The sequence below is a fragment of the Ammospiza caudacuta genome, chromosome 3, assembly GCF_027887145.1.
Source record: "Ammospiza caudacuta isolate bAmmCau1 chromosome 3, bAmmCau1.pri, whole genome shotgun sequence".
In the NCBI taxonomy this organism is placed as follows: domain Eukaryota; kingdom Metazoa; phylum Chordata; class Aves; order Passeriformes; family Passerellidae; genus Ammospiza; species Ammospiza caudacuta.
In genome coordinates, this window is record NC_080595.1 from 58,859,879 (window position 1) to 58,883,318 (window position 23,440).

At 39.6% G+C, this 23,440-nt stretch overlaps 2 protein-coding genes and 1 non-coding gene across 3 annotated transcripts in view; all 3 read left to right on the forward strand.

The window, feature by feature from the left end:
• RGS17 (regulator of G protein signaling 17) overlaps positions 1–5,415 on the forward strand; it is a 70,107-nt gene extending 64,692 nt beyond the window's left edge. Inside the window, exon 5 of the mRNA XM_058801860.1 lies at positions 2,540–5,415. Coding sequence (XP_058657843.1) covers positions 2,540–2,728 — 189 coding nt within the window. The 3' untranslated portion in view covers positions 2,729–5,415. The remainder of the gene's footprint in view (positions 1–2,539) is intronic.
• Positions 5,416–8,431: 3,016 nt separating this feature from the next.
• Positions 8,432–8,502, forward strand: TRNAG-GCC (transfer RNA glycine (anticodon GCC)). The gene has a single exon. It is a non-coding gene; the product is annotated as a tRNA-Gly (tRNA).
• Positions 8,503–11,529: 3,027 nt separating this feature from the next.
• On the forward strand, positions 11,530–23,121 carry MTRF1L (mitochondrial translation release factor 1 like). Its single transcript, XM_058802106.1, has 7 exons — positions 11,530–11,901; positions 13,266–13,345; positions 14,523–14,706; positions 18,178–18,341; positions 19,261–19,378; positions 21,163–21,299; positions 21,892–23,121. Exons 1-7 carry the CDS (start codon positions 11,619–11,621, stop codon positions 22,105–22,107), a joined length of 1,182 nt encoding a protein of 393 aa, XP_058658089.1. The 5' UTR covers positions 11,530–11,618; the 3' UTR covers positions 22,108–23,121.
• The last annotated feature ends 319 nt before the right edge of the window (positions 23,122–23,440 follow it).

Genomic DNA, 23,440 nt, shown 5'->3' on the forward strand with positions numbered 1-23,440 from the left:
AATAGAAAAATTTTAAAATTATCTTCACCTGTAGTAAAGAAAAAGCATCCCTATCAAACCATGTTTTATAGTACAAAGAAATACATAAATATATAAGCACTGCAGAGTTTTTCTTAGGCCACATCATGTACTTTTCTTTGCCTTGTCTTTGTGCATTGCATTTGAATTTCTACTCAATGGCATTATGCTAATTTATGCTCACTGTGGAACTTCCTTTCTACATTTTACTTTTTCACTACATTCAGTAATAATTTGCAACTTCATTCATATGAATGAAGCCAAAAGTGAATTATAGCTCCATTATTTTCTCTTGTGCCATAGTATCTACTTTTACTTTGGAGTGAAATACAATTGCCAATACAGCAAGCTAATAATAAGTTTTTACTCTAATATTCTTCTATATTTTTACCAGATAGGTATGTGATGAATGCTCATTTGTCTTTTTAAGCTAAGGCCAATCAGCATTTAAAATTCAAAGACTAACCAAGCATTGTTTAACAGAGCTACTCACAAACTTGGTGCACTGGATGCATACAAATCTCATCAATCCGGTTGCTCCTGCCCATACTAGAAATCTTAGGAGGCAAAAAAGAGCTGTTTGCAATGCATTAGAACAGCATGGGAACTGAAAAATTCTTGTTCATCCAAGCATCCCTTTCCAGATGTTACCTTTTGGCAGAAGAGCTGATAATATTTAGCATGACTGGTACAGTAAAGAAGTTGTTGAGGCAGAAGGTCTTAGTGTTCTAACAGATACTTGGTATTCATCTGCTTAGCAAAAAAATACCTTTAGTAATTACAACTAGTTTTGCCATCTGGCTTTAGTGAGTCACTGAAAAAATACAATGCAAATTAACAGTTCTATAATTAATTTTGGTTTTTGCATTCTCTGAGTGCAATTAACTTTTATTATGCTCAGTGGCTCAAAACCCCACTATCCTGCCAAATTTGAGGGGTTTTTTATCCCAGCTATTATGTTTGATATTGAAGAACCAATTAGCTGCACAAACTGTTTTTGTTGATATAAATGTGTGTTCCTGGGTGTCAGGGGGCGAATTGCTTAAATCTTAGTGTCCTTTCTGTGCTGTAGAGATGCAATGGTTTGGGCTTGAAATCTGTTCAAACACATTCTGAAGGCACATGGTTGCAACACTGCCACTCAAAACTGCCTTAGTACTGTACTCCTGCCTACACTCACTGGCTGAGCAGCACCACTGGTCTCTCATAGTTGTGCCTTGTGACTGACAACCAAGTGAGAGCAAATATTAGAGGAGAAAGCTTGTCTGCTCTGTCAGTAGCATACTCCAGTACGCTAACAAAACAACAGGGCCAGATTCTACAGCTGGTAGAATCTGAAGACAGAATGAAAATGTATATTTACTTCTCAGTGCTGTACCATACTATATTACAGCACATCAGCATTTTTCAAAGACTTGGTTTCACCATGTATGAAAGCACAGGCTCACACATCCAAACATATTCTGAGTTTTCATCTTGGTTACCATCCTTTGTGTATCAAGGTTGATACAGACAGTATGAATATCTTTGTACAGTTGCAGAGCAGTAGGGTCAGATTGCACCTTGGTGTAAATCACAGTTTCTTAACTGATCTCTTCTTGACATTTATCTACTCAGGACTTTAGCCCTTTTCTTCTTAGCTGAGTAAACCTTTGCTGTCCCAGTGGGCCTTGCTGCTACTGCCATTTCATTTAATCCAGAACGCATTAATTTACTAGGTTTTATAGCATTTTGTGGATAAACTGTACATTCACTCAAATTTCTAAAGGATGTTCTAAAATCATCTGGGCATTCATCTCAAGCATAATATGGCCTTTTCTGCCTGCCTAAGCACAGGAGTTCATCACAAATGGTAAGTAAATGAGAAGCTAAAACTGAAACTTGCTAAGAACTTCAATATGGATATATGATCTCCTGGAAGTACGAATTACCAGATGTTAAAAGTTCTGACAAGAAGAAAAAAATCTGATGGAAATAGTTAATAATAATGGGGAGACTAACACAATAAAAATTATAAAAATCCCTGGGTAATTTGTAAGGAACAAATGTAGTGCCTGAAAAAGAAACAGAAAAAAAAAATCTCTAGGGCAGCCAGATAAGAATGATGAGTAGAAATATTCAAAAAGTTTAACCATAAATGCTCAGAAAAAAAAACTGCAGCTCTCTGAATGAGGGTAATTCAACATTCATTTCAGAGAAACATTTTTAAATGCATACAAATTATTTTTTAAGGTAAAACAATATGTTTTGGAAAACTGCAGTTGCACTGCATTTAATCTGCTGTACAGCTGCATTTCATAGCACAGATCTTAAGAGGGATGCAAAGACCAAGTCAAAACTGAAATAGAGGTGATGGTCTCAGTGCATTACCCAGTAATTGTGTGATGGTTCTGAAAGAAGCACAGAGCATTATCGAGTAACTGGTAAACTCAGCATGTTCAATGGAGCCCTGAGAAATAAAGAGACATATTGCAGCTTTTCCAATGTTATTGTTTCATTATTCTGTGCTCATCTTCTTCAGGTTAGTCTTGATTCCCGTGTGAGAGAAGTGATCAACAGAAACTTGTTGGATCCCAGCCCTCACATGTATGAAGATGCCCAGCTCCAGATATACACCTTGATGCACAGAGACTCTTTTCCAAGGTTTTTGAACTCTCAGATTTATAAGTCTCTTGTTGAAAGTATTACAGGCTCTACTTCTGAAACTTAGTTTTAATTTTCAAACAAAATAACTTGATTTTTTTTTGGGTGGGTGGGATGGAAGAAAATTAGTTTAATAACATCTGGAGCTGGGTTCCTGGAGAACTACAGTTTAGCACTACTCAGGCTACTGTGAAGAAAAAAAATACATATTATGGTCTCTGTCTACATTTTTACCAAGGTCCTCCTTGCTCAAGATGGTGTGGGAGGGGATCAATGGATTTGCCAAAACACATTTGTTTCACACTCCTTTCACCCTACTGCAGTCAAGATTGCAATGATGTATTTGTAGTTTTATGAACAATCTCCTTGTGTATCCTCACACTGCATGTGCAAGGTAAAACTGCTTCACTTACCACTTAGTTGTTGCAATATTTAATCCAATAATATAAATTATAGCTGTATTTAAAAACTTTTTTTTTTGTGCAATACAGTCCTATGGTACATAGAAACAATTACAGCAAACCAGAAAGAGGCTTGCATTTTTTAACATCACTAGCTAAAAAGCCAATTTTTAAGGTGTAGCATTACTCTACATGCTCTACTGAGTACAATACACTGACTTTTTGAAGCCAATATTTCTGTACAGAGAAAAAGAGCTATTTATCACTGTTTATTTAAAATAAATCAAGCGGAGGATTCCTCTGGTTGTTCACTGCCAAAACTGTGGCATTTTCATTAAAGAGTTTGCAATGTCAAAGAAAAAGAAAAATAAAAGGAGAAAAAAAAAGCACAAATCACTTAAAGGGATCCATTTCTGGGTGACATAATCTATGCGCTGATATTGTTTAATTGTTAAAAGAACAAAGATTTTCAATGTACATTTCAGATGTCAGATACTGTAATTGATTTATTAAAGACTGGCTATCCAGTTCTAACACTGTTGTATAATGTTATGTACTTCAGAAAAAAAAAAAGAAACAAGAAACAACACAAAAAGCTTGATAATTTAGTTTTTTGAATAAAGAAATTTAATAAAAGATTGCCTACATGTAGCATTTTAGAGCATTTTAGAACATTTTGATGAACTGCATCTGTTCTGTAAGATATTTTTTTTGAAAGCTAAATCCGGTAAAAAAATGTTTTTAAATGAAGTAATGTTTTACAAGGTGGCGGGTTAAAGAAGACTTATCTTAGCGTCTAGCCTCATTGATTTTGAACAACTCCTTGAAAACAAGGGGTTTGGAGAGTAATATAAACCAAACTTCAAGGGCTTCTAAACCCACAGATCTTACCCAAGCAAAATGCCTAGAGAAACAGAATGGGTATCTTTCCTGGGTAAAGATTCCTGTACTGAGCCCTTAATCATAGCTAAGGCAGCACAGTACTCCCATCACTAGGCTGCCACGGTGTTTTTAATAGGTGTTTGCTTGGCCTTTTTATCAAAGAATGTCCAGTTTCAGGACACATTTTGATGTTTAAAGAGACAGTGACTTGGAACTTAAAAAAACCCCATCTTCATACCCACCATACACAAGCAAAATGAGTGTTAGCATCCCTCATAAACTGCTAAAGATACAGCAAGAAATTGCTCTGAATACTTGTTAAATAAATATATATATATATATATATATATATAATGTTTGTGTGCATATATATATATATATTTAATACTGACAACCATGCTAAGACTTCAGAGGCAAGGTTCTTCTCACTTGCGTAGGACTGAACACGGCACGAGCCCATCGCTTCCGATTGGCCTGCAGGGTCTGCAGTCGTGTCCTCGAGTGGAATCTGGCCTGAGCGCAGCTGGCTCCCAGTCCTCAGTTACTCCCCGCGGGCAGCCTCCGGTGCCGGCTTTGGCGGGAGCTGCTGCCGCCGAGGCACGTCTGCTGTGGCACCGTAACTGGGAGCATGCAGGTCTTAGTTTATCTTCTGGGGCTTATTTTTTTCCCTTTGTTTTACTACCTCTCATTTTCTTAATTTATTGAACATGCTTCAGATAGCAGGTTTGGGGAATTTTTTAGTCATTCTTTTTACTTGAAACCTCTGTGCTTTTTTTGGATATATATATATGAACAATTTAACAAACTGTTTCTTAAACTGATTTGGTTTTGTAATTTATATAGAATTCAGGAGATGATTAAAAGGGCTATTCTCTATTCCCTATGCAAATATTTTAACTGTTGTAGTGTTTGACAAAATGGGATCTAAAACAAAAATCCGCAAAGTGGAAAAACAAATCTGTTTACAGTGGCATTGCTGACTATCCTACCATATTCAGCACTTTTAAATATTGTTATTTATGAAAATGTAGTTTAAAATGCAAGACAAAATATTTATAAATGTTTCTTTTAATAAATACCTGTTTTGTCTGAAAGTGCTACCGTGTTATGACAACTTTATTCATGTAGGTTAGCTACTTACCATTATGAATAAAATATTCAATTATGATACTGATCGAATACGAGCTATGATGTTTACAAATCCTGAGGGGGGAAAATTCAGTGAGAAAGGACTGCCTCCTTCTACTGTGAAATGCTGTTAGGAAAAAAATATTTTTTCTTGCTTTTTTCTTAATTGGAATTTAACTATGGTCCTACATATGTCTAGTATCATTTGACTAGTTATATTTACTTGGTACTAAACATATACAGCATCATATATGTATATATTTACATAGTGTAATTTCAAGTTGTTGGTGTTTGAGGCACAACACATTTAGTGCACACATCTAAGCAATGTGTAAGAGACAAAACTGCATGCATAAGTCTTGACAAATGTAGACTTGAATATTCTTAATGTTACTATTTGATGGTGACCTGCTAGTCATAAGCTATCTTTATAAGATATTTCACACAGGTAGAACTTCTTGTCAACACAGACAAGTCATCCTTTCAAGACAGGTTTAAAGCTAGATGTGCAGGCCCTAAAATATTACCTTGATTTCTAGCATAAGGTTCCAAAATCTGTATTTGGAAACTGTGACATAATTTTGAAAAATATTACACCAATCTTCAGTGTAATACTGCAATGAAATCACGTTTAAAAGTTTATTGTCTAAAATCCTCTGTTGAGAAGGATTTAAAAATTGAACATAGCATGTAAAGTTTCTTTCTTGGAGCAAGTGCTCGCATTAAAACATTTAATATACATTTCGTTTATTGGTTTGGATTTCCCAAATTTTTTTTTGACAAAAATGGATGTGGTCCAAATGGACAATAAGTAACATGATCTCATTGCCTATCATACAGTTCTTTGAACACAAACTGTAAAAAAGTCAAGATATTAAACTGATTCATTGTGCATGCAGTGTACAATACACTTTGAAAAACTGCCTAAATACACTTATTCTATAGCTTGGAATAAAATAAGTATGTATTTAACTTGTATTTCAGTTTTTCATGAGAATGTATATAGCAAGCGCACTACAGAAAGTGAGCTATGTTTTTTGTCACTTTTGCCTGGTGTTTTAAATTCCTGTCAGATAGAACCTAATGCCAAAGAGCTAAAAATAAGCAGAGTACTTCTGAACCCTCCTGTCCTTTAGGTTGAAAAGAAACTCAATCTATACTGTGTTACACATGTGTTCAATTTAGCCAGCTTTCACATAAATGAGCTTAAAGTAGTTTGGGACACCCAGAATGAAGCAAAACTCACAGACAGTATCATGAGCATTCAGATTAGCCTGAAGGCACATGCGGTGTGGAGGAGACTCAAGGTTTGATGGAGAAAAGACAGGTTGGTGACAGGTTGGTGACACAGGTGGCTGGGCTGCAGGTTAAACAGCTATGGCATGGTACTATGGGAATGTGGTCATAGCACCTCCAGGTCCACAGCCAGCCCATAACTCAGTTGGGTACCTGTGGAGCCCACTAGTTCATTTGCAGGACAACAGAAAGGGGATACAAACCACACTTCAGCTAGCAACAGCTACTTTTTAAATTAAAGCATGCTGAAGTGCTGCTAGGCTATGGTCTAAACCAAGCAAATGAAGGAGAACTACAGTCTAGCTTCAACAGCCAGGGTTTAAGATGTCATCTGTCGTGGGTTGACAGCCTTTATCCAATATTGGGTGGGGGGTCTCTCCACCCCTTATCCCATATCGTGAATATACAATAAAAACTTTCATTTCACTTACTCACACCTTTGACACTTACGCATTCCTCTCATCTTACTTGCTCAGACCTTTGACACTTACAGTTTCCTTCTGTCTCACATTCAACAAACAATGACATTCATATATGAGTCTCATCCCACAATCAGGTCTCCCTGAGGCACACACCGTGTTGTTCCATCTTTCTGCATTATCCACCATGTATAACCTGGTCCTTGAGCAAAGACAATCCCACGGATGGGTTTGTCTGTACTCGAGGCAGGGTTGATCCATACTGTCTTTCCCAACAAACCTCTGACATGGGCCACTGGGGCTTTATCCCCATCTACTATATTAAGGAGCTCACACTGAGCAGGACCCGCTCGGTTGGTGGAACCTCGAGTGTTAACTAACCAGGTAGCCTTTGCCAAATGCTGCTCCCAGTTTTTTAAAGACCCCCCACCCAATGCTTTTAAGGTGGTTTTTAACAATCCATTATACCTTTCCACTTTCCCTGCAGCTGGTGCATGATAGGGGATATGGTATATCCACTCAATGCCATGTTCCCTAGCCCAAGTATTAATAAGATTGTTTTTAAAATGAGTCCCATTATCCGACTCAATTCTCTCGGGAGTACCGTGCCTCCAAAGGACCTGCTTTTCAAGGCCCAAGATAGTGTTACGGGCTGTGGCATGAGACACAGGGTAGGTTTCCAACCATCCCATGGTGGCTTCTACCATGGTTAGTACATAGCGCTTGCCCTGGCGGGTTTGAGGCAGTGTGATGTAATCAATCTGCCAGGCCTCCCTGTATTTGTACTTAGACCACCGCCCCCCATACCAGAGGGGCTTCACCCGCTTGGCCTGCTTGATGGCAGCGCATGTCTCACAGTCACGAATAACCTGAGAGATACTGTCCATGGTTAGATCCACCCCTCGGTCTCGTGCCCATTTATAGGTGGCATCTCTACCCTGGTGGCCTGAGGCATCATGGGCCCATCGTGCTAAGAATAACTCTCCCTTATGCTCCCAGTCGAGATCTATCTTCAACTCCCCTATCTTTGCAGCCTGGTGGACTTGCTGGTTGTTTTGCTGCTCTTCATTAGCTCTACTTCTGGGGACATGGGCATCTACATGGCGAATCTTCACAGGTAACTTCTCTACCCGAGTAGCAATATCTTTCCACTCTTCCGCAGCCCAAATTGGTTTTCCTCTTCGCTGCCAGTTCGCCTCTTTCCATCTCTTCAGCCATCCCCATAAAGCATTGGCTACCATCCAGGAATCGGTATACAAATAGAGCCTTGGCCACCTCTCTCTCTCTGCAATACCTAGGGCCAGTTGAATAGCTTTGATTTCAGCAAATTGACTGGATTCACCCTCTCCTTCAGTAGCCTCTGCAACCCGTCGAGTGGGACTCCACACAGCTGCTTTCCACCTCCGTTTCATCCCTATGACGCGACAAGAACCATCGGTGAATAGAGCATAACGTGTTTCTTCTGCTGGCAACTGATTGTATGGCGGAGCTTCCTCAACCCGGGTCACTGGCTCTTGTTCCTCATCTGCGACACTAAAGCTTTCACCTTCAGGCCAATTTGTAATTATTTCCAGGATCCCAGGGCGATTTAATTTCCCAATTCGAGCGCGCTGCGTAATGAGGGCAATCCACTTACTCCAAGTAGCATTGGTGGTTCAGTGGTAGAATTCTCACCTGCCACGCGGGAGGCCTGGGTTTGATTCCCGGCCAATGCACCAAAAAATATACTGTCCTGGTTTAGGACAAATTAGGTGAAATCTCCAAAAGGGAGCCCCCCAAAACAAAACAAACCTCCAACCACCCCTCCCCCAATACCGGGTTTGGGAAGGAATTTCTCAGAGGAGCAAAGTGGAAAACAAAACCTATTTATTTACAAGTAACAAAAGAACACTCCCCAACACAAGAAAAGAAAAGAAAACCGACTGTGTTGTGAGGGCGTCAAGCTTCTGTTGCAAGCTCCAGGTGTCCTGGACGTCTCAGGTCTGGTCCGGAGCCGGTCCAGTATCTTCAGGGAAGGGTAAGAAAGAGGGAGCAAAAGAAAAGGAAAAAAAAAACAGCGCAAAAAGCAGAAAGCAAGCAAGCAAAGCGGCTAGCCAAGCCAAGCAGCCAAAAAACCCAAAAGCAAAAAAGGCCTGGTCAAACACTCCCCCCTCTCTTCCCCGCCCCGCCACAGCAAGACGGCCGGGGGGGGGGGGGGGGAAGAGAGAAAAGGCACAGCTGCCAGACACAACACACGATATTGGGATAAAGGCTGTCAACCCACGACATCATCTCACGCTAAACTTGATTCCCTGGGCAGCAAACTCAATGGCAAGGAGCCAATATCTAAAATCAGGTGGGGATTTTTCAGTAAGAGCAGCTTGCTGGACTGACCGTGCTGTGAGCCCACAACTTCCATATGCAGGAAATGGTTGCAAAAGCCTATTAGCAGAAGTTCCATAACACCAATTCAAAAGCAGTCAAAGCTGATATAAGAAAGTATCTAATTTTAGCAACTCTCTACACCACAAGGAGCAAAGTCTGTATTTCCACAATGTCGAAGCCCGCTCCTGGCATTGTTGACCCAGTCAATAGAGCCTGAGCCCTTAAATCCAAGAAAGCAATAAATTAAGGTTGCACATAGGCAGATAGCTGCAATGTCTCCTCCAAGTTGATCTGAGTCATGTCTGTCAACTTCCAAATAGGGATTTTCTCAGCCTATAATGCTGTTACTTTTTAAGGGACCCAAGAGTAGCACTGTAGCACATCCTGGGACTTGGACACAGCAACAAAAGTCCCATCCTGTTCACCAATATTCTGAGTACATTTGCAGTGACAAAGCATCAGCCCTGTTTGAACATGTCCTGCATATTTCTGCCAAAAGTACAAGTGATGTTGGTGGGACGAAAGAATAAAGGAATAATAGTGCCAAAATCAGTTGGACAAAGACTTGACAGAAACAGCGGCTGCATATTATTTTAACTTTACACCAAAAGTCTGATTTTGCCCCTTCCTTTATCCAAGAACTCACCCAGTGGAAATCCATCCTTCTCATTTAAAACAGGGATATGATTCAGGTGATTCAAAGGCTGACCATCAGTCATTGACTCAGATTACTTTTTTCTCTTTTTCCTCAAAAGCTTTATCTTAAATTACCCCTTACTCTAAGTTTTCTAAGTTTTCCATAGGCCTCTTCACAAGCTGGGCTCACACAGCAGTTAGAGGCTTATTCATTGTTATAGAACATCAAAACATTTTGTCTGCTAAAGCATAAATTGGATCATTTTTCCTTTATGCTTCTGGAAGAAGACTTCAAGGAGCTTCATGGGCAGGCAGTAGGAAAGGGTGCAAAGGAAGCTTTTGGTGGGTGAGATTTTGTAAGTGATGGCCTGGGGTTTTTAACAGTGCCAGACAACTCACAGACTGTACATTCTCCACAAAGATCTTTCAGTGTGACTTTAAATGATTGCTTTAAATGATTTTAATGATTTTGCCAATACACCTGTCCAAAGCTGTGTGCTTAAAATCATAGGAAAACATTTTTATCTAAGCATTCATTTTAATGTCTAATATTTTGAATAACAAATTCGCACACTGGCCTTTGGATTTCCATCGTAGAACAAAAAGTTCCATGTTTTCTTTTCTGATTACCAGAACTACTTAGGTTTTCAAGAATCACTCTTGCTTTTGATACTGCATTTGTGAAAATAACAATTTACTAATGTTTCATAAGGAAGTAACTGTTATTCCAACACTGTAATTTAGTTGTAAGATATGATAGCCTGGTTCTGGTAAGACATGAACAAGGACAGAAAGAAGGCAAGGACAGAACTCTGACTCCTCCAATGATTGTAATACAAAATACTGCGTAATGAAATTTTATGGATAGTTGCACATTTTTATAATAAAATATAATCTTGAAACTGTTTTGAGTTTAGCCAAGAATCTCACTAATGACGTTATCTAAAACAAGGTAATATGCACTCGGTCTGCATTTCAGGAGGGATTTGCCCAGATCACCCCAGAACACATAGTTCCTAAATGGCTGCATCCTCGCTGCTTTCCCACTGGAAACTTACATGCAAAACGCTGTACTCAGATCTGTATTGTGTAAATGGGCTGTCGTTGAGTCTTACCCCTAATTTCTGATGTGAAGGCACTTAGAATTGCCCTTTCTGCTTCCTCTGACAATTCATTTCTTTTTCTCTAAATGCTTAATTTTGCACCTGCTTTCAGTACGGGGACATCCTTCCACAATTTTTGCACGGTCCTCCCCAGCATACTTTAATTCTGAAGATTTCTTCTGGAGGGAGAAGGTCTGTAAGAGTAACCCAGATATCTAAAGCCGCAGCTCACACTCCTCACCAACCCCACTTTTACCTATGCAGACTTTAAACCGCTGCAGTAGAAACCTCAGTACCCCCGGGGCTCTTGTTCAGAACTCCGGCTATAAGCCGGGGTACGGAGGATTTGATGGGGTTTGAAGTGTTTTGATTTCTTTTTTTTTTTTTTTTTTTTTTTGGTTCAGAATGACTAACACGGCACCTCGGGGCCTGCAGAGGGCGCTCGGGGCGCCCAGCCGGACCATGAGGGAGAGCCCCGCCCCGTCAGCGCTGGCCAATCAGAGCCCGCCCCACGGCGGTACAGCGCGAGCCGAGGGAAGCCGAACCTCTTCGGCCATTTCCGCCACCGGAGACCCGATGATTTCCGACTGCGCCCAAAGCCAGCGCCGAGTCTCTTCGGAAACTTCCGGAAATCCGGAAGGGAGGCCGCCAAGCGCGTTCGGGCGCGTCCGGAACGGCAGTGACGCCCGGGCGACGGGAGGGCGGCCACGCTCCGGCCCCAGCCAGACATGCGGCTGCTCTCGCGGGCTCTCCGCGCGGCGCAGGGCTACCGAGCAGCCGCGCTGCCCCCTCGGAGCCTCCGGGCGGCGCCGGTGGGATGGCGGCTGCCGGCGCGGCGCGGGCTGAGCGCACGGCCCGGCCTGGAGGAGCTGTTCGCCGCGCCCTCCCTGCGCCGCCTGCTGGAGGCGCGCGCGCGGGGCGAGGGCGGGGCGGCGCCGCAGCTGGCGGCGCGCGTGCAGCGGCTGCGCGACAAGGAGCGGGAGCTGCGCGACACGCGGGAGCTGGCGCGAGGTGCGGCACGGGGCGCGCGGCCGGCTTGTCCCGCGGGCGTGACATCACCACGTTACCGGGGAGCGGCCCCGAGCGGCGGGCAGAGGGCGGGGGTTCATTTGCATGCGCTGACGCCATTGGGCGAGCGGGCCTTGGGTGGGGCGGGGGGGCGGAGTCCGGTGCGTGGCCGGGGTGGCGGGAGCGCGGCGCGCCTGTCCCCGGGCGGGGCGGGCCGGTGACACCGCACGTGTCACTCCCGGGAGCACGGGGCGCCCCCCGAGGGCACAGGAAACAGCCCGGGCAGAGATCGGCTGTGCCAGTGAGCGGGGGAAGTACCTCCGCCGGCGTGGGAAGCGCTGATGCTGGAACCTATTTCATATGAAACAAAGATAACTAATCGGGGATAGAAAACTTCCTAAGTTTTGGTGCAGTTTTTTTTTATCTTTCTCTTGCTGCCAAGACAGCCCAGTCCACCTGCCTGTCTCCGTTTTGGCAGTCATAGAAGTCAGCGCCTGGATCTGCCGTCCCCACACCGTGATTTGACTTTGTTGTGTGTCAGAAGCTGCGCACGTTTAGTTCTGCCAAATAATGGGCTGCTTTTTTTTACTGAGAATCAAACTTCGTTTTGATAGCAGTTAGAAAACTAAAATGTAGAAATGGATTATTTTAGCATCAATAAACATTCGTTAGATGATTAAGTATTCCCTAGAACTGTAGTATTCAGATTTTGCATACAGTGATAGGGGTATTAGTCCTTTTAACAAGGAGTGCCAATTTTGGAGCCTCTGTACCCTTTAAATCCTTTATGTTCTTGCCACACTGAAATACAGAAAATACTTTTTTAGAGCCACAGAATGGCTGGTGTGGGAAGGACCTGGATGTCACCAGTCCACCCTCCTGCTCAGGCAAGGTCACCCACAAGTTGCTCAGGATTTCACCTGTTAGGTTTTGAGTATCTCCAAGTTTCACAAGGATGAAAATTCACAACCAATCTGTGCAACCTGTGTGTGCTATTGTTTGACCACCGGCGCAGTAATTGTTGTTTTTTATCGTTGGTTTGGATTTTAGTTTTGGATGTTTTAGCAGAAATTCCTTATTTCAGATTTTTCTCATGTCTTATACCTGCACAGGATTAGAAAACACTTAATAGGTACTTAAAATCTTCTTTACAGACCATATTAGTAATTTGATTTTCTAACAGGTTTAGTGTTTTGGGGGAGGGAGGGAGGGAGGGAGGGAGGGAGGGGTAGTGTGGTAATATGGTTTTGGTTTGGGTGATTTTTTTTTTTTGTAAAGTAAGTTATTCATGTGGTTATTTATTTAAAAGGTTTTCTTAGAATGGCACTGATATATGTCTGAGGATTAACCATACTCAAAAATTTCAGATGAGAATGAAGATTTCCGGAAGCTTGCAGAAACAGAAATTGCTTCCTGTGAAGAAGAGATAGCTGAACTGAAACAACAGGTTAGATCCCCTTATAAAGCCCTTGTTTCCTTGCCATTCTTAAATTAACAAATCCAAATTGTCTTCTTGGGGGTGTTGGAACTAGGTGATATTTAAGGCCTCTTCCAACCCAAACCATTCTATGCTTGTCATCAAGATATATGTGATAAATTCTTCTTCGTCCCCACTGTGCTAGTTATAGTCCCCAGGCAGTGTCTTGTAGCCAAGGAAAATTTAAAAATCAGGTTCTATAAAGACATCCTGTAAGCAAGTGTCTGTTTGTACCTGGAAATGTTTCAATCAAAGTATCTTTTTAAATAGGTGCTATAGTTTGTCTTGTCTGGGTTTATCTTTATGGATATTCAACTCTTTAGCCCTTGGAAACGTTAAACTTACATAGTGTCGCTCACTGGAGGGGTTGGAAAAAATGTAGTACTGTGTAACTATGTTAGGCTGCTACTTTATATAAATTTTACAGAGTATCTATGTTATTTAACAAAAAATCCTTAGGTAAACAGATTGTTTCAGCTTAACTGTAGAAGCTGCCATGGTTGTATTCTTTATTCCTCCAACAACAATACAACAGTCACTTTATAAATATTTTTTGTAAATATTTATGATTCTGCCAAAAGAAGTCATCATCTGTGGAAAGAAACATCACCCAATGCTAGTAAAGGATGAGGATTTAAAAGCATTTGCAAATCATCCAGAATTTTGATTCAGCATGCAAAATTTTGATCATATTTTGGTTTTGGTATATCTTTCTTCTGCAAATAAAGCTCTTTTTTAAAAAATAAAATAATACATTTGTGTTGTTGTTGAAGGACTGTGCTTGTGAACTTCTTTCTTAGCTCTGCATCTGAGATAGAATTAAGGGGGGCTCTGATTCAGTTGTGTTGCAAGAACGGGCATGTATCCTGTGGTTTATCCTCACAGTGCTCCTGATGGATTAAAAACTTCTGTGAAGCTTTGTGGCGCTCAAGAGAGGCCTGTGTAGCTCCTGTGACCCTGAACAGAAGCAGGGAGCCTCCCTGGAATGCAGCATCACCCTTGCACACCTTTGCCTGGCTGAATCCTGTCCTCAGGGTGGGAGAGCACAGCCTGGATCAGTTACAGATGGGTCTGGCGTTTTACACACACTCAGGTGTGGACAGCAGTGTCAGACAGGAGTCTTAGCTGGGTGCTTTTGTATTCACAGATAGTGTTGCTTTTGATTCCTTCAGAAGAAACAGATGAGAGTGATCTTGTCATGGAAGTAACTGCTGGAGTTGGAGGGCAGGAAGCCATGCTGTTCACCTCGGAGATATTTGATATGTATCAACGATATGCTGCTTATAAAAAGTGGAAATTTGAAATATTAGAATACTTTCCCAGTGAACTAGGTCAGTAATGAAAAAACTGTAACTTCCTAATTCAAGTTGAAACACTCATTCATATGATATTTTAATTTCCAAAGTAAAGGAAACTAATTTGCACTATCTTAATTTTAGAAGTGTAGTATTGTTCAAATGTCTGATTACAGTTCTCTTAGCTTCTGTATTTGGGCATGAAACTCCATTTCAGAAAAACTATTAAAATACTAAAGTGCTACAAAGAAAATTTGTTTTTCAGTAATTTCATTTCTACATTTTAAAACTATTGAAAGACAAGTGCTTGGCAAAAGGAGAAATTTAGAAAGTGCTACAGATATATCGGTTTAGATTTTTTTTTTTAATAAATATTATGTAAACTTTATTTGGCTGCAGTGTTATGTTTAGATATCTAATGTTTTATTGTTTATAGATTAGGTTGGTGGAAGATTGAAAAAAATGGTTTTTATTATGGATCTATTGGCATAGAGGAATCAGTTTTATTAAAAAAATTCTTGTAGTTTAATCTAAAACATTTTAAATTTATTTGTAATAGCATCTCATCTATAATATAAGGGAATGGGATATTTGGATATAGCTCATCTGTAACAGCTGTTAAAATCTTTATTAGAATTTGATTTTCCAAAGTGTTATATTTGTCAACTGTTTTAATATCTTTCTTTAGAGTTCTTAGCAATTATCTTATTTCAAGTTCATGAACATGAACTCAGGCTCCCTTCTAGAATGGCTCACTCCTCTCTAGAGTGACTGCTAATAATTCAATTAATATACTTTAAAAAAAATTATGACACTTGAATTCCTTATTTTCTATTATCTAGATTTGTTAATATTAATAAACTTCTTGTATTGTCAAGAGCTCATGTGCCAAGTAAACTTATGCAGTTCACTTGGTGATAGGGATGAGAAGCTTCATATTAGAGTGCATCTTCTTACTGAAGGAACAAAATGCTGTTCATCCCCACTCATGACCAGGCAGATGTTTTGCTAGGAGCTGAACCAGTTCAGCCCTCAAAGCCAACAGAAATCTGTTTATTTCTTTTTTTTTTTAAGTAAATGGAATAAACATTGTACACATTAGATGGGTGTAAACAGAAAAGAGGAAGGGTCTGGGTCTTTTTTTTCCACATACTAGGGGGAGAGGAGAGTTGCCCTTCCATTGAGGCAAGACTTGGGTTGGGTAAACCCCAGCAGTCTCACACACTTCACCTTCAGAGCAAGTTTCAGTCAGCTTAAGCAAAGTCTGTCTCATCTTCCAGCCAGCTGTATGTTTTTTCTTTCTCATCTCTAGCAGTTTTGAGGCCACTGTGCTAATTGGATCAGTCCACTGATTTGGCTGAAAATTCCCTTTTATGGAGTAGTTGTAAGTCAGATCTGACACAGCTTACAGTCCTATGATTAGAAGAAAAAGGGAGTTGGGCTTGGCTACCCTTTTGGTGAAAGCTCAATCCTTGGACAAGGAGCCCACACCCTCAGAGATATTCTTGTTAATGCCTTAAATGGGAAATGGAACTAATATGTGAACCTAGTATAAATCTATCCATATTTTCTCTTATAAAGGGCTAGTTTTTAAATTATTATATGTTATTTTAAATTCTGTTTCCCTAAGGATTTGTTTATGCACCTTAATTAACATTTAGGATGTAAATCTTGGGAAAACTAAAGGCAGTCCTAGCTTTTCTCAGCCTCTTGCAGGTTATTTTTTGATTTTGTGTAACCACATATTATCTAAACAGATGCTGGAGATAAACTGGGAGGTAGGGGCACTATACATGGCATGGCCAATGAAAAGGACATTTGAACCCTCAGGTTCAAAGTGTCTGTGCTGTGCCGAGTAAGCATGGAGCTAAGGATGCTGGTGATACTAGGCTGTTACATCCTACTCACATTCCATTTCTATTGATCACATGAGTAAAAGCAAGGTCCTGTGTTAAAATGTCAGTCTCCCTTATTTCAGAGAACTCCTGAATTTGAAATCTGCAGGTGAGCATGTGTGAACCAGGTGCATGTTAAATAAAGCTGCCATAAAATATAGGTTACAGTCCACTCTTAAATGACTATTGACCTACCCCGTGGGATGCCACAATGCAAAAATGGCATGTTGACGATTCAGCGCACGTGTTGAAGCACAAATCACATGTCATTATTTATCCACTGCTTCTCACCCTGTAGTGGCAGGCAGAGACACAGATGTGGGACTTTTCCCACATCTAAGATGCCACATAAAAAACGAGTGCAAATTCATACCCTTGTTCTGAGTAAATCAGACATCAGGATAGATTGGGACATTTTGTATAAAAGGGGCAAACACATAGTTATCAAGAGTTAACTACATTTAACAGGTCTACAACTTGTCTGCCAGCATAAAAGGTCTGTCAAAATTTCATTAGATTTCTCTGCAGTTCTTAATAAATCTATGTTGGTAGTAGTCAGTTTGAAGTAGTATGACCTAAATACCTGTCATGTGAACCAGTTTCTTGGTCATCTTATTCTAAGCATGTAGGCACACATGCCACAACAAATACTAAAAGCAGAAGGATAAAAACGATGTGAAATTAAGAGCCAAATTGCCCCTTCCAATCTTTCACCAACAGGACTGTAAAACAATATATATTTTAATAAAGTTATGAGTGAATGAACATGTCTATGGAGGTGAACGGCCTGGCCTGTGACTGGCAGGTGACTTTTTCCTGCTCCACAGGGCCATTTCAGATTCCATGTTGTCTTCATTTTACTTTTTTAAAAAGCTGTTGTCTTGTTCCTATGATTGAGTTCCTTAGTCTGAGAGATAGCTTAAACCAGTATTTCTGAGAAGCATGTGCCTCTTCTTCTCCTCAGCTATGCTTTCATATTGCAAGTCTTGAAGAGCAATGCTCTTTCAAGGCCTCCTGTGTCTTCAGGTGGCACACTATCCACTGTGCTGAGAATGGGATTTGGGAATTTTGTTGCATTAAAGGCAAAAATGGGTGAAAAGTTATGTTCATTTATAGTGCCATCACATCTCTGATCCTTCACTTGTACTGCACACCAACAAACAAGAAAGATCAAGAATATCATAAAGTAGTAGAGACACAAACTGTCCCAAAGCTATGATTGCCAGGGGCTTGACTTCCAAGTTCCAAGCTGTTCAATCCTGGTAGGATGTTGCTGTCAAGTGTTTGCCTGGAGGTATTGGTGAGAGGTGCAAGAACCTGTGTTCTGTTTGCTCCAGAAAAAAATGATATAAGTGTATCTAAAAAATTAAATTGCAGTTACAAAAGAGACATTGACAGTCCTTTCCTTTTTGAGGTAGTGTGTGAGTAAAAATGTAGGGCTTTAAGGTTGTTCCTGCATTTTTGTTCCTGTAATTTTGCCCAAGTGTTTAAATGGTAAAATCATCATTTTAAGAGACAAATGCCAGCAGTGTGTAAATACACTGTTTGAAGTATAACAGCATAGTATCAGCAGTTCTTAAAGGTTTACAAGTGTTTTTCTTCTCTATTTAAGGTGGCCTAAGACATGCAGTAGCCAGTATTGCAGGTGTTGAGGCTTACAAATACATGAAGTTTGAAGGAGGAGTGCATCGTGTTCAGCGGGTACCAAAGACAGAAAAACAAGGACGCATTCACACCAGCACAATGACTGTTGCAATATTACCCCAACCCACTGAGGTAATATTTATCTTTCAGTATAACAGAATTTACCAGGAGCAGTGTTTGATACCAAGTGTTTTCTGCCTCTCTTGATATTCTGACATAATGATTTTTTTAATCTTAATTTTAAATTAGGTCATATTTGTTATTTTATTTTTATCACAGGGATGGAGTAAAGAATTTCTGTCTTTTCTCATAATCCTAATTTCAGTAAAGTCACTGAGAGTTTACTTAACTATGACTTGAAAATTTCCTGTGATGGTCTTGCATGCTTTGTGGAAAACCACATTTTCTGAAAAGTAACAAAAGACTGAATCATTTTACCAAGCTCATAGATTACGTCTTTTAGCACTTCCTCTTTCCCATTTTTGTAGTGTCCTCACTTGCCTGTTCTAAAATGTATGATAATTCAGTTTTGCTATATTTGCTTGCTTAAAAGCAATGGGCTAAGAAAGCTTTGTTTTGATCTTAGCTTCACGTTGACATAGCAGATTGATAAAGATGTTACTCCTTGCTGAACTTGCTTCAAATTGTCTTGCTCCTTCCTCACAGAGACTATTGCTCTACTCCAAAGCCAAAAAAAGGGAATGTCTTCCATTTAATTTAAAAACCATCCAGTCAAGCTCAAATATTGGTTAACTCTGCTGGAAGAGAATGCAGACCTCTCAGAAGAAAGGAAAATTAGTGTTAAGCAATGATTATGTATTAAGTTACTATTTGGCTGATTTCTGGGTCTCCATCATGATGCATTCCGGTCTGATTACCAAGATTTCTTAATATGTTTATAAGTGGATTTGAATTAGTACCCGTAAGCGTTCAGAAGTTTGATCTTGCATGAATGTGCCTTCTAAAATAGACTGACTGTGCATATTTGATATCTGTCTAGATAGAAACAACTTAAAACACTGTTTTTCTCTTCTTCTGTCTCCCATGACAGATGAGGCTTCAAATTAGTCCAAAAGATCTACGGATAGAAACAAAGCGAGCTAGTGGAGCTGGGGGCCAGCATGTCAATACCACCGATAGTGCTGTGCGGATAGTTCACATTCCAACAGGTGCTGCTTCATCCTTTCCTTAGTACAAGATTTACATTCCAAAACTGCTGCCAGAATTTCTTCTGAAACAATGGTTTTATTTCCGAACTTGGGCAACAGTAGAGCAGAGGTTTAACATAGTTTTCATGTCTGTTCATACTAGTCTAAATGCATCATCTTGTGCCCACTCCAGTTTTTAGCAGTGAAGACTACTGGCTTCGGTAGGTAAGCTGTAATTTTGCTATTAAACGTGACACTCTAAAAGGAGTCAGATCAGTTTCTATGAAAAAATTATATTTAAGCTTTCAAATATTGAAAATTACACCAAAAAATGGAGTAGGTTGAAATCTAATGATCTGAATTTTCTTGACTAGTCTCCAAAAGAGAGTTGTGCTATTTTCATATTAAAACATTACTTTTAATTGCAGAGTCTACTCAGAATGCCAGCTCCCATTTGTCTGCTGGCTCCCTTCCCGTAGATGACACACATAATTAAGAGGCCCATCCCTCTGGCTCAGGTTAGGAAACATAGCAGGGATAAAATACACCCTCAATACTACCTGATTTTAGCTGTTGCATGGGGGCTTTTTATTGCCATTCCTAAGCCTTTTACTTCCGTTTGAGCAATTCACAACAGCCTTCTTGACTTTCATTGCATTTTAACTTTTCCTCTTCTCTACCACAAACATTCATCAGGCTTTACACTGTTTCAGGGTAATCCCAAGCCCTCTTTATCTTCATGTGTCCAGATTTTGCCACCCATTTTGTTGTATCTGTTGAAAACATCGATCCATTCTGCACTTACTGCATCACTCTAGTAAAGCAGAAGGCAAGCAGTGGGAGGTTAAAATTCTATATGGTAACAAAAAGATTCCCCAGATTAAAAATGTTTTGCAGTGCCTGTTTGGATAAAAACACAGCAAACTAAAAACCAGATCTTTGTTTTTGCTGATGGCAGTTATTAGGGTATGTTATAGAAATCTTAAAGCGTATTGCAATTTTTTTGCACTTACACACAGTTAACGGGGGGGTTTATACCTCACACTAGCTCCAGAGTTTTTCCTCTTCCATCTTTCCCTTTTTCATTTCTCTGATCTCTCTTCCCTTAAAATTGTCCTGTTGCTTCTTCTAGTTGTCTCTTCCTAAATCTTTTTATAAACCTTCACTGTGATCCAAAATGTTGTTTATAAATAAGTCTTTCAGAAAGTAATACTATGTGATCTTATAAAATCATCCTCTAATATTACCAGAGCTACTTAATAAGTCCAAATAACAACTTAGCTTGTACTGTATTTCTTCTTCCTGCTCTTTTTTTGGGCTTTTCATTTCTTACCTTTGATTGTGTGTGATTGTGAGATAAGAAAGCACACCCTTCTAATTTTTTAAATAAAATAGTGCCCACTTTTTTATCTTCTAATCATATGCTAAGCACTCACTATCTTATGTATTTTAATGTTCCTTAAAATCTACATTTCCTGGAACTGTGGCCAAAATTTACAAGTAATGAAGGTGTCTTTTATAAGTCAGATCACATCACATATCTTTTATTTCATTATCCATCTATTGTCCAAGTGAAATAAATTTCCACTGAATTAAATTTCTTGTCTTATGGCTAAAAGCACCTGTACAACTCAGCCTACATATGTCTCCCAAAATGTATCATTACTCATTAATAAACCTGGACTTCTGCATTCCCAGTCCAAATGTAACAGCCCTGTATAACATACAAAAAATCTTCCAGAAATTGCAGAGCTCTTTTAGTATGTGTTAATCTTAAATGCTAAATGTCATGATATTTTTGACAGGGATTGTGGCTGAATGTCAGCAAGAAAGATCCCAAATTAGAAACAAAGAGAAGGCTATGCAAATGCTATGTGCCAAACTATACAATGCCAAACTAGAAGAAGAAACCAAAAAGAGAAACTATGCTCGAAAGATTCAAGTAAGTTTCATTTAGTTGTGATCTAATTCTGTACAAGCATGTGTCTTTGGGCTTTGTTGAACAGCAAGTAGTAAATGGAAATACAGAGCAGCAGGATCCCAGGAAAGACTTACATGAGGCAAAAAAAGTCAAAGAATCACAGAATGGTTTGGATTGGCAGGGACCTTAAAAGCAGTCTAGCTCCAGCCTTCCTACCATGGGAAGAGATGCCTTCCACTTGGCCTCTCTGGAGAACAAAATTTGTGGAGTCCCCAAGCTCTCTGAACAATAGCATTGCCTTTTACTGCAGTAGTAAAGGCCATATATTAGCCAGACTTAAAATTTCAGTAGTAGGTAAATCCTAGAGATCCAGTGAAATGAACTGGATTGCAGCATGAGGAACCAGAATAGTATTAGAAAATGATGCAGTAAAATTGTTCTTTTACGTGTTTGAGAACAATTACTGCAGCTATAGAAGTGATCTGAGTACTATGTAACTATAACAAATTTTGTATAGTCATGTGAGGAAGAGAAACCTTTTGCTTTGTATGCCTAGTCAGTATTTCACCATTTTTTTTAAGATGATGATAAACTGATTCTTCTTGTTTAACAGATTGGGACTAAAGGAAGGTCAGAGAAGATCAGAACATACAACTTTCCACAGGACCGGATTACAGACCACAGAATAAGCAGATCAGTGCATCATGTTGAGTCTTTCATGCTAGGGGAAGAAATGCTAGATGAAATGTTACAAACTCTGAGAGAATATGCTGATTATGAATCTCTAATGGAAATTATTTCAGAAAATGATAAAAATAATTCTTCCTGAACGTGGTTCTTTCTCAGGCCATTACAACAGATGTAGACCTTGGTCTGCAAAGGAGCTTCTCAGAGCACCACCCAGAAAATGGAACTTGTTTTCAGATCATGAAAAACATCACAACTTGTGTCCTCATGAATATTAAACATTTTTCTTACTTGCTGGATAGAAGACTTTATTATCTTCATATGAGACAATATTGGTGCAGTAGTCCTTGTGAAAAGTTTATTTGACTGCACCAAAAATAACAGCAGTTTTTAACTTCTACTGAGAACTGATTCAAAAAGTATGCATGCATTAAAAAAGGAATTATTTCTAGTTCCTGTTTTCATTTAAACTATGGCTTAACCATCACACAGCAGTGTGAAATAGCTTACTTGGGAGAACACAAAAAATTCCTATTTTGTTTGAGTGATTGGAAAAAAGCGATAAATAAATTATCCCACTCTATCTATCCACATATTTATTAATCATTTACATATATCATGGGAAAGGGAGTCAAAGTGTATCTCTGTCATGTTTTCAAGTCCTTCTGGCCCTTATTTATAAATACAAAGCAAGTTTAGGAATATCCCTTGTTGGAGGAAAAAAAAGCCATGGAAGCCAAGTGAGGAATCGTATGAATTGGTTTTGGAACAAATGTTTCTGTTCTCAAGTCAAAAATAAAAGTAATTGTTACAATATTGTTTGACTGATATTTTAGTATCCAGTTGACTTCAGTGTCTCCTTTATGGTTTTAATGGAATGTCCAAGTTATTGATCTTCGGAAAGTTATGTGCTATGACCAGCACTTACTGGTTTTGTCTGTATTTAACAGCATTTTACAACATTTGATGCCTTTGATTTGATTTGATTTTCTTCTTTTTTTTCTAGCAAACACTGCATGGTAACTATGATTAAGTCCCAAGTCTTTTAAATTAAGATGCATTCATTAACTTCAGATGAAGGAATGTCTGTGTGCATAAGATGAGGCATACGTATTTTCTTCTGATAAGCATGAGTACTAAGTCTGTATTTACTAGCAGTTTTATAACTCCAAACTGGCACATAAAAAAAAGTAAAAAGAAACACTGACTCAGTTTTTGTGTAAAATAATTAGTTGCCTATTGGAGCAGAAACTGGGACTGAAGTCTTCATTCTAACCAGATCAGTAGTGTAAATGGATCACTGGAGAGTACTTGTGGCAGTCCTATGGATGTGACTTAAAGCCAGGCCTTCTTATGCCAAGTGATAGATGGAGTTTGCTGTTCAGTTTTGTATTCTTCCCAACAAATAAAGGCCATTGACCACGTCTGCACACTGGACTTCTGCATGAGACTTAGGTAATTGTTTAGATCTTTGT